At 37.7% G+C, this 12,128-nt stretch overlaps 1 protein-coding gene across 9 annotated transcripts in view; it reads right to left on the bottom strand.

Annotated features, from left to right (window-relative positions):
- Positions 1-5,548: 5,548 nt before the first annotated feature.
- BPTF (bromodomain PHD finger transcription factor) overlaps positions 5,549-12,128 on the bottom strand; it is a 148,268-nt gene continuing 141,688 nt past the window's right edge. For 8 of the 9 annotated variants that reach the window (XM_053291896.1, XM_053291898.1, XM_053291890.1 and 5 more), the window contains 4 exons: positions 11,361-11,553; positions 11,031-11,115; positions 8,272-8,458; positions 5,549-6,442 (listed from right to left, as the gene is read on the bottom strand). In XM_053291896.1, coding sequence (XP_053147871.1) covers positions 6,406-6,442; positions 8,272-8,458; positions 11,031-11,115; positions 11,361-11,553 — 502 coding nt within the window. In that variant the 3' untranslated portion in view covers positions 5,549-6,405. Of the gene's footprint in view, positions 7,105-8,271; positions 8,459-11,030; positions 11,116-11,360; positions 11,554-12,128 lie in introns of all 9 variants that reach the window. The other variant, XM_053291892.1, reaches the window with a different exon arrangement.

The raw sequence follows: 12,128 nt of genomic DNA, 5'->3' as shown, positions 1-12,128 counted from the left end.
ACAAAAATCAGACTTTGCTTTAGAGTACTGACACTGGGCAGTACATTTTGCTCCAGAATGTCTTGCTAGTCTTGAGATTTCATTGTTCCCTGCACAGACTCAAGGCACTCTGTGCCAGACGCAGCAAAGCAGCCCCAAAACATAACTGAGCCTCCTCCATGTTCCACAGTAGGTATGGTGTCCTTTTCTTTGAAAGCTTCATTTTTTTTGTCTGTTGACATAGAGCTGATGTGACTTGTCAAAAAGCTCCAGTTTTGTCATTAAAAAGCCAGACTGGAATTTGATAAAATGCATATTGACAAGCCACAATGCTTCTGGAAGAATGTCCTTTGGATAGATTTAAGGGTCCCATCATTTTTGTCCATGCCATTTTCATTTGTGTTATTTAAATTATCCTGTTGCATCAAAACTCTAAAGCAAAGTCTGATTTTTGTTAAATGCGGAATAAATAATGATGGGTGCCAATTACGTTTGTCAGTTTCAAGTTATTTCAGAGACAATTGCAAGTTCTTCTTTTTTCGTGGAGGGGTAGCAACACATTTGTCCACATCTGTATATAGGATAACATATGGCAAGAACTAGGTGTACATCCATGATTAACAACATCTCAAAGATTTGCTTAAGAGAAAATGTATCAGGATTTGTAGGGCCAGCTAGCAACAGTATTACACCAGAGTAATCAGATTTACTAAGACTGCAAATGCATGTAATACTACTTTAAAAAAATCACACCACAGCTTGATGTGGACCACAGACCAAGGAGAGAGATTGCACGTTTAATTTTTGAACAGCATGTCATGAAAATAGCTTCATGAGAGAAAGGATGGAAATAAAGGACTTCATTAGCATACACTGCCATAGTAAGCTTCTTTAAACATTCAGATACGAGTCGTGGCTGGAGTCACCGAAGAGAAATGTAACATGACACGGGCAAAACACAACTAAAAATGCCTCCTTGCTAGATCTGTCATGATTTTCTAATGGGTTAAATACATCTGCTAAGGGAAGGGAAGGAGCTGGTTAAGACAGCATATAGAAATGGCACTTAGAATCACGACGTCAGAGCTGAAAATTTCCCAGTTCAACTTGAAGGCATTTTATTATGTCAAAATGAGACTTCCTGTCAGCAGCCCAGCCCAGCCGGAGAATGGGTAGGGAGAGCTTGCATATAACTTCCCCACATTTATTTCTTCAGCATATCTTCTATATTTAACTTCAATTTGAATGCCTGAGAGGCCAGTTTGCAACAACACTCCCCCTCAAGTCTTCCATTACAAACAGAAAGAATAAGCTGTTAGTACCAGTGTATATTTGTACGACAAATACAAATTTTGACAATGGTCTATGAGTTAACTACTACAATTCCTCCATTAGAATGAATGTCCAAGAAACAAAATTTCAAAGCTCATGCCAATTGTGTTGCAGATTTTTAAGGAACTGCTTGGTATTTTATTAAAAACTAAGCTACCTTTCTTGTTCATTTTAGTTTGATTGAACTTCATTCTTCTATTACATGGATTTCTCAAATTACCAAAACATGGCTTCAATGATAATAAAGGCCTGGATCCTAACATCCAGTGGGGCTTCCATGTGCCCTTGTTCTCCACACCCACAAGTTAGTGGACCCTCCAGAATTGTATGGGATGTGGTACAGGGGGGCTGCAGCATGCATCAGTGAAAATCGGGAACCTTGCTATACTTCATCTATAAAGTGCATTAAAATGTTCCAAATGCTTTACATACTTCAGCTATCCTTACAAAATACTTGTAGGTTATTATTGTAACATACAATCAGTGTGAGTGAGCAAGAGAAGGAAATTTGTGAGTCCACACTACGGTGAAATCTGAACGGGAATTTCCTGGCTCAAAGCTCAATGTCTTGGTCACTGCACAAGCATTTAAGGATGTGCCCAAACCAGTTCGGAGGTCCTTCTGCAGACCTACGAACTGGTCCGGTAGCAGGGGCGGTGGTGTTTAACTTTAAGGAGCAGGGAGAAAGCTCTTACCCCTGCCCCCCCCATTGGCACAGTGTCCAAAATGGCTGGCACAGGGCAGCAGTGTACCCTCTTGCAGCCCCGATCAGCATCAGACTGGCAGTGCGCAACATGCGCACTGGCTATTACCAGTTTGACGCTGACTGGGGTGGCAAGAGGCTATGCTGCTGCCCTGCGCCAGCCATTTTGGGCACAGCACCGGTGGGGGAAACGCAGCAGGGGGGTAAGAGCACCCTCCCTGCTCCTTAAAAGTTAACCCCCCAACCATCGCTGAACCAGCCGTCTGCTGGTTCATGCACATCCCTACAAGCATCCTCTAAAATGTTATGTATACTTATTATACAGTCATATTGAATTCTACTTTTGAGTAATGTTTCAGACTGGGCTGTATTCTATTATTTAGTGTTAAAGAAAATCCTACATTTACAGAAGCCTGGCAAAAGCAGTTTCCCTCTTGCTGAGAACAGCACTCTTAATTTGCAAAGAACCCTAGTATTTTCTCTTCTTATTCGAGTTCTGACTCAAGAGTTGCAATTATGTGGATTTTGTTTTTGTTTTTTAAATGTAACCCCTAGATTCTGCTTAAAATATTTTGCTCTAGAAATGCACAAACTTACAAAATCCTTGAAGGTACTTCTTCCTAACAGTTTTCAAAATACTTGCCCTTGTGGATAATATGGCATCGCAAAAGTAAGCTTCCTGTCCTTGCTGCTCCTTAATTACTGTTATGATTCAGAAAGAGGAATTGACATCTGTCTATATGAACATTTAATTTCCTTTGAAGATATGAATTCCACATATAAAATGGTATTGACTACCTTGCAATCTACCAAGATGAATGTGTCTGTTATAGCATATGCAGACACTGCAACACAGCAACTTTTCTTCAATTTTTGACTTAGTGGCATGAGAAAAGTTATATGCACGTAGGGTTGCAGAGTTATGTGAAGTTGTAGTGTGCCCTGATGTTGCACAACTGCTAGAAGACAACCTTCTTCGAGACACACAGAGGTTGCAGAAGGCACTGCAGAACTTGTGCAATGCATAAGCAATGTCAGCTTCTGCTAGCACAAGTACTAGTGTGGAGCAGGTGTTCATTTTTTGAGCAATATTCCTAAGTTTGCACAACAGCTAGTGTAACAGTAGTCCAATGGTAGGCCAGTATCATTAAGTATATACTGCCACATTACCCCTATTTTGAAAAAGTGAATTTCACTATTATTTGCTCTCTATTAAAAGGACAATTCTGGCTGCAGTGGTACTTTCCTCCTCAGGGGTATCTAAATTGGATTTTTGTCCTCACAGTAACTTCACTTTGGATATGTTCACAAAAAATATGTACTTCTGGAAGTGGGACTCTGTCCTGGAAAAATGCATTCTTAAGGAAAGTAGCTAATATACTACCCAAAGTTTGCAACAGTATTTGAATGAACCCAGCAGATGCACATGCACACGCGCATGCTCTCTCTCACACACACACGGCAATCACCAAAATGAGAACGACATTTGGCTTCCAAGAGAAGTTGAAGTGAAATAAGATTTAGAATTGCTGTAGATGTGAAATCAAAAGTAAGTAGTATACAGCACAGTGAAATAAGTCATTTAGTCAAAGGGGGGGGGGATCTTCCAAACTCAATTATTTGCTATCATCACTAAATTGGGGGGGGGGGGGAGATGGACCAAGTAACTTGAAAATGTTAATAGGTTTTTTGTTTTGTTTTTTTAAAGAAGTGCAGCTTCAGAGGGTCTTACTTTAGGGTGACAATTTTTTAAAAAACAACAACAACCCAACACTCTCAGTGTTATTTTCCCTCAAAAGGGTACAAACATTCTACAGCTGTTCAGGACCATAGCATTCCAAGTTGAATCTCCATAAATATGCCCTAATCCATATTCTGAAAAAACAACAACAGAAGAGCATTGCAAGCTTTTGAACTCTATTTAGTCATGGAACACCAAATCCCTCAATTTGACTGAGGAACAGCAATTAAAAAGCAACCTCAGTTGGTTCCTGACACTTAATACCCATATCAAAACATGTCTCAGTAAGTGAATATACATGTTGGAGTTCGAAACAATTCATTGAGATGTTAGGCAAAAATCAAAATCAAATATTCTGCACATTTTTTGATTTAAAAAACAGAGTAAAGTATAATTTTCTTTATTCCTTTTACAGAAGTGGTATTTAAAATGTACACACATTACACTGGCTCATAAATAAAACTTTTCCCAAAAAAACTAAAAATTACCATAGTTGATACAGCTAAGAACTGTCTTAATATATTACAAAGCAGTAGGAAAAATGGTGAGGCTTGGTAAAAAGTGTATGAAAGTAGCTTTTTCCTCATTTCATAATTATTTATATGAAAAATTCCCTAGAATTTCTGCACAGAATGACAATGCCAAGTGCTACATAGGTCATTCTAAACAACTGATGTTCATTAGGAAGTCCACCAGATCTGATGTCCAACAACATTACTTTATTTGTCTAAGATGAAATGTCCTATTATGTACAAAAAAGTTACTCTTCAGTTTGTCACAATTTGTTATAAACAGTGATCTATTGCCTATGGGTAGGAAAGTTTTCGCTTTAAATATGGTTTTTCAATGCCATATGCATGGATAATACAGAAATATTGTGAAGAGACAATATTTGTAGGATTAAGCTTGAAAATTTTCCTTCTTTTATAAACATAATGCATACAATATGTAGCATCTCTTTGTAAAAAGCCCTAAGACAACATACCCTAACACACAAATACGTTTTCCTAGTTTCTAAGAAGCATAAATGAATGCTTTTTTCCACAATGAACAATCAACTTCCTTTTGATTTCACATTGGTTAAATGACAGCATCTATGTACAAAAGCATAGGCTTTCTTAGAGAAAGTTAACCCACAGTATCTGTACACCTGAGCCGGTACTTATAAGAAAATTGTGGTCAAAAGCAATGTCTAAGAAAGTAACAGAAAAGGTTCTTGCATAGCAGGGTGAGGTTAAATCCAAGGAAAGCTTATCCATAATCAGATAAATTCCAGATCACTGAAGGATAAAGTTGTGAATTAGTGCAAAATCTAGTCAAAATGGGTGTAGAGCTACAGAAACCAACGGCTGCTGGTTTATATGCTGCACATATAAAACTGTCGTCAACTGTGCAAGTGATTGGTCAGAGAGCAGTTTAAAAAACCCACAAAAAACGGTTACACCTCTCTCTTTTTTGTTGGCTGCTTTTATCTTTTTACATATTTTTCCTAGCAAAGGAGCCACAAAAAGTAACACACTGCCACCTTTGGGACCATTACTTAATCTGATCTGATCGTTGGCCCATTATTATGCCATTTAGCAATGGGCAACAATAATTCTGACACATGTCCTTTATCTTCAATGCAAAAAGTAGTGGCACAGTAGAACTTTATTTTATCTCATTAAAAATAAAGAGAATCACACTTGGGGCTTTTCTCTCCTGTCCCCTTGCCCACTATCTCAGGATACTTACACTTCAGAACAAATCTTACAAACATGTCAGCGAACATTCAAAAGACACCTACATGTGTGGAGAGAACAATGATCTCCATTTATTTTGTTTCATATACATCCATATTTTGAATTTTTAATACAAAAAGAAAAAAATTAGAATCTGACAAATGTTTACAAACAAGATACCTTCAAATAGATTTTACTCATATCAGTCTGGTGCAGAGTAAATGACAAATTGTACTGTTAGATTCAAGGCAACAGAGTCTGTAGTCCATGACCACTTAGCCCAACTTTTATGCAAGCTTAATTGTTTTCATCTACCATGAACGATAAACTCATTGTTGATTCCCAGTTTGTGCACATGTGTACATAGCAGCTCCTTTCATAGAAAGAAAAGACATCTAGAGGTCATCTTGTACTTTTATCTACAGGAATCATGGTAAGATACAGAATGGGTTACATATAACCAGGGCCGGGGTTTATAAGAAAAAAATAATTAGCTGACAAATGAGGGCAGCAATAAAAAAGCGTCCTTTTGCAACAATAAATAAATACAGTCAGAAGTTCTCTGTGTGGACTTTAAACCAGCTTCTTCACTGAAGAACAGATGTGGCATTTCCATGGAGTTAAAACTTGACCCCATTTTACTGTATCTTTCTTCTTCCTTGCTTGTTTTCTCTCTTGTCCTTCAACAAAACATTTTCCTGTTTCTGCCACAATAGCACAATTTGATCTTGACAAGAAAATGATGCTGCTGATTTTCATTCTTTTGTCCTTTGGACAAAATTAGCCAAGAATATAATTTGATGTGACTGATAAAAATGCAGTTTACATCAAGACTTGTCAGGACAACCTGACTAAAAACCTCTGGCTTCTCAATTAAAAATTTTCAGACAACCAGATTCTTGCTGTGTGTTAGGGTAACACGTGGAACTTTAAGAAGCTGTAGACTGCAGTTTGTTGTTATGAGACCTGAAGAATGCAGAAAAAGGGAACAATTAAGCACCCTTCATTTAAGAGACCTCAGATGCTTTAAGCAGATGCCAAGGGCCAGTCATTCAGCTGGGAATGCAGCCATGTTGCTGTTCCTGTTCATCTTTTGTAGACAAACACCATCTACAGACAGAACCTCTGACCTTTCACTACATAGACATCTTTAGTTCTGTCCAAAAACACAATGTTCAATTGGAATATCCAAGAATTCAGAAGTGTTGCATCATAGTACTCAGAGAGGGAGGTACATGCAATAAATATGTACCTAATTTACATTGCTTTGGGAAATGGTTGGATAGTGCGTATTTATTGGTCGAAAGTACATTACAAATATCACATTTTGTTAGAATTCATCAAATCTTCTTTTGGAAATTTTTTTTATTAGTGACAGGAAATAAATGGTATTACATAGCTTCCATTACTATTATTGGACTGTTTTGATACAGAATTCAAAGAATCAATTTCATTTTCCAACACAGCTGCTAGCAAATAACTGCTTCCACATTCAAGCATATTTTACAGATGAACCGTGAGTGTGGATTAAGAAAAAAAAAAAAGTTAATGACATGGTACAATGAAAGAATAAGCCAAACATCCAGTTCTGATTCCCGAAAGAAAGATCAGACTAAAGTTATCACAATCTGCAAAAAAAGAACATGGGTAATATAAATGAAGCAGTAATGGGAGTTGTGGCCAAACAAGAATACATGCTGGTAATAAATAAAAATGAAAAGGAATGAATGACAGTCTGAAAAAGGATAACCTCCCCCACATTATTCTCTTCAGTGATAAAAAGGAAGGAAGGAGCCACCAAAAGGAAATGCAAAAGCATCTTTGAAGTGGTGACTGGGAACAGCAGCTGTTAGCGTTGCTAGTGTTCCCTTACCGGCTTTTGCACAATCAAGTTTTGGAGACCATGGGGAAGGGCTGGGGCCAGAGGCAAGCATTACTGATAGCCCCTTATGCAGAACTGAAAGAGCTGAAGTGATCCTATTCTCCATCTAGGAATGCAAGTGAAATTTCCTCAAACAGGAAATTAAGGACACAATCCAGAAGAAGTTGGCTCCTTAACTTATTTCTCTGCCACAGGATGTTGTGCCGGCCTTCAGTGTGGATGGCTTTAAGTGGGGCTAAGATAAATTCATGGAGGACAAGTCTACCAATGGCTACTAAACCTGATGGCTACAGGCTACTCCCATATTCAGAGGTAGGATGTGTGGCTTCTTAAGGCAGTGTGTGAAACAGGGTGCTGGGTTAGATAGGCCTTAGTCATGATGCAGTAAGGATGCACTTGCATTGGGAAGATTTTAGCTTTTCCATTGAAATGAATGGAAAGCAAAAGTGCTTTTGGCAAGTACTAAGAGGCAAGATGTCTCTAAATGCCAGTTGCAGGGGAACAGGCATGCCCTCAGCTCTTGCCTGTGGGTTTCCCAGAAGCAACTGGTGGGCTACTGGGGCTGATCTAGCAGGGCTATTTGTACTCAACTTAGGCTCTGATCCACTTATTAAAATTTGTGTTTTGCTTTTAGGGCATGATCCTGCTAATGAGGTTTGAATTGCCTGCCATTTCAATATTCAGCCTCCTTCATTAAACTGTACACAGTCATATTTTAAAAGCTGCACATTATTTTCCATCCCCAATTAGATAAAAAGCAAAAAGAGCTTGAAGTTCATTCATTCCTTTAAAGATTTCGCTTAGGGGGAAAGTATCTGTTCAGTCTTTAAACTAGGAACAATTAGTTTCTAGCTGTAAAGATTTATTTCATGCCAAGTAGCAGAAAGGTGTACTAAGGAGAAAGGACACTTACCTGCTTGCTTTGAATCCTTTTAGTTTCTGTACAAAGAATGATTCAAGAACCTCTGCACACTGATAAAAAGGGGAGTCACTCGGATTGTAGTAACGACAGTTATCAAAAATTTTGGTCATGTCGGCCACAAACTCAGTCACCTTTTTGTAGTAACGCTTCAGTATTCTTTCCTCCATGGTGGAAAGGTCTTCAAAATAAGCAAATGTTATTAAACAACAGCAGCAGCAACAACAAATGATGTGAGTAACTCCTACAATTAACACCATATTCTGAAAACATGTAAGAGCATAAACATCCATTTGACTAAAGTGTTGGTAACATTTGCTTTAGGATGCTGTGCAACATTAGGGGGTGGAGCTGGGCAGAGAAGGGAGGTGGGGTCATTCAGCAAGCATGTTCACTCCCAGGTCACATGGAACAAAGTGCCACACTTGGTTGCAGATGCAGAGTCTTATAAGGACATCATGAACTCTTTATGGAGAATATAATAAGTTTGCTGACACTGTAACTGGGGACTACACTTAACTGGGGATTTGATACACTTAATTTTGTGCTTTTGTTTTCCTTATTATTATTTTTTTTAACTCAAAGCAATCAGTGCATATAAATATGCTTAATTTGCAGCTCATTTGCTCTGACTGACTGTTCCTTGTTTCAATTCATAACCTTATTTGGATGCTTCAATTAGTTGCCACTGAAATGCGCATACACAAAGAAGAGACTGTGATGTAAAGGACACAGTTCTCTAACTGCCAATATGACCATTGGAAACAAAAAGCAAGAAGCTTCCAAAAGGAGAGAGGGGGAAAACACAACACTATCTTCATCATAAAAGTACCAATAATTAAATACCTGGCTCTGTCAAATCTATATCAACCGTGTCTTTCAAGATTTATTTTAACTTATTATTTAGATCCTTAGCAAATACAGCCCTTCTGGGGCTGCTTTACAAAACAAGTAAAGAATGGAAGAAAGATGCTGAAGATGGGAAACAGGATGTCTCGAGAGAAAATCATCATAATAGTCCATACATGAGAGAATTAAAGAATTAGCCAGTGTTTTCATAGCAGAAGGTGGAAGAAAAAAACACAGCTCAGAGACATTACAAAGTTGGAATTAACAAGAATTGACAGCTGCGTGAACAAGAACAAAAAGTTAGAGATGAATCTGTATTAGCACCAAGATTACACACTTGAGAAGGGCAGATTACATAAGAATCTGACCCAGCAACCCCTCAAATGATAGTGGAAAATGATGGAACACAAATAAGGAACTCAGTTTTAGAAATACTTAGTTTAAGAAAAAGAAGATGATAGCCAAGAAGAATCGGGGGGGGGGGATAATCTGAAAAAGATGAGAGATAAGGTGGTACAAAGTCTGGAACAGAAAAAGTTGCAGATCATTTGCGTGAGAGTGCTTTAACGAACCAAGAAAGTTTTAACGAACAACCAAAAAAGATGCCTCGATACATCGACTGAAAGCAGAAAAAAGATCAGGGATTTATGCTTGTAGTATCCTAACATCAAAAGAAAAAAGAATAAGAACCAGAAATTGAAATGGAAAAGGAATGATATGAAAAATAAGAATAAAATCAAGACAGCACATTGTTATAAGAGGTGACATCTTTTAAAGAAATAGCAGGAAATGAATTTATCTAGAGTATTGACAATTGAGGATATATCTGAAAAAGTAACTAAAAGTACAAGGGAAAAGGCCTTGAGATTCACAAATAATTAGAAATATGAATTTAAGTAGATTCAGTAGAGTGATGGGCATGATTGAATGAGTCAAGAAGTTAACTAGCAGAATGAAGCAACAATGAGGAAGCACAAGATACTCCAAGAGTTTGGACAGAAAAGGAATCCGAGAAAGGATAGAAAGAACAAGGTAAGAGAGGAGGCAGAAGTTAAAGCTATAGATACAAGCAAGAAATGACAAGAAAGGAGAGAGGGGCTACATCTATGGAGAAACAGAACAGAAAGATTGAATGCAATTCTGAATTAGACATGGAAATAAAGAAATAGAAAATTAGAAGAGACAGCCAATGAAGAAGCAATAGGAGGAGAAAATAAAGTTAAGAAAATAAAGTTTTCCAAAAGAGGGAAAATTAAAGTTTTCCAAAGCCTAGGATGAGAAACAGGAACAAGAATACAAGACAGCTTTAAGATGGGTATCCCTCCCAACTGAAGCCCCAGGGAGAAGAGACCCAGTTCTGAACAGGATATCATAATTAACAACGGCTTTTGCAGGAGTAAATGTTTGTCAATTCAGAAGGCAGCCGTTCAGCTCAATTAGTTTTAGGATTAGTGCATGAACGTAATGTTTGTATTGACTTGAGGCACCATCTGCCAAACATATTATACTTTGCAAACTGCCTCGATACATCGAGGGGTGATATAAATATATATTTCAATACAATATAACAAAACAATAAAACAACTTAACCCCCGTTCATTTCAATATGTTGGCCATGAAGATAAGTGGAGGCTAGGAAGCAGCAGAGATTCAGTAGCTTGTTAGATCTACTACACAAGTACTGACCCCACCAGCTTCTGCTTGGTATTCAACACAGTGGAGCTACCACAGTCTCACTTTAAGTCATACTGCAGCCACTTCAATCATCACCTACTGAATACACACACACACACACTACAGCATATGGGCAAATAAGGGAAGGGCAAGGCCTAAAATAAAGAACACAAGTACTTAATTAATGCTAACTAATATACTTTAGTGACCAAAGAGGCCTGGGAACTTACCCATAGGTTCTTTGATAACACCATAATAATCTGGAGCATCATTAGGATCTACAGGTTCAAGGAATGGCCAAGCCATCTTGTGAGTCTGTTAGGAAGAGGTAATGTCATTCATTAAAATATTAACTGAAACTGGACTTCAGAGAGAGCTGTTAGAGAGCAATCTTTTCACAGTGAACTGCTCAGGAGCTGCTTTTCATCTCTACAAGCTATGGACACTTCACAAAAAAGATGGACTATAAGCTCATATAATTGTACTGGTGTACCAAATTAAAGTTATCTTCTCTGGGTGTACTAAATTAAATTACCTTGTCGAGACAGTCTTATCCTTACCTGTAACGAACGTAGCACTCTTTTCAGCCCCTCATAATCTTTATCAGTCAAAGGACTAAGTACTGTCATGGCATCTTCAGTGGACTGGCATTGCGGACAGACATACTCATCAATGAGATCTGCCTCGCTTTGCAAAATACCAACGCAGCGCCCATGATACCAATTCTGACATCGGTCACAGCCAATGTAAAACCTGCAAAATCCCAAAGAAAACTGTTAAAAACTTTACTTTTGCACAAAAATCTTTCATTGGTTAAAAAACCTGAACTGAGAGAGGACTCCTACACCTCTACTGTGTAAAGTATACTTCAATTTAACAAATGCTAACCAAATTACACTTTTACTAACATAAAAACAAGCAGCATTTAATTGTGAAGGAAAATTGCCAGTATAATCGATCTTCTTAATAATTATTATTTTGAAGTAATTGACATTTTTACAGACCATGACCACTTTAAAAGCTGAAAGGAACGAAAGTGACACCAAAATACAGACATTTTGCATACAGTATTCAAGGTCCCTTTGCACTCTGATCAACTATTTTTCATAGAATATTTATATATTTGTAGAAAACTAGAATTCAGAGCCCTGCAATATATTATGTAAGGGGGGAATTATCACAAACTTAATACTGCCTAGACATCCCCTTATCATAATCACTTCTCCAGCCAAAAACAAAAACATTAACTGCAATATATTAAGAGCCCCCAACAGCTATTTTATTTTGTTGGAACCTTGCTACAACAAATAAATAAAGTTAACCGACTT

The sequence above is a fragment of the Hemicordylus capensis genome, chromosome 2, assembly GCF_027244095.1.
Source record: "Hemicordylus capensis ecotype Gifberg chromosome 2, rHemCap1.1.pri, whole genome shotgun sequence".
Lineage (NCBI taxonomy): Eukaryota > Metazoa > Chordata > Lepidosauria > Squamata > Cordylidae > Hemicordylus > Hemicordylus capensis.
Note: the sequence above shows the minus strand (reverse complement) of the source record. Positions and strands in the feature narration are given on the sequence as shown.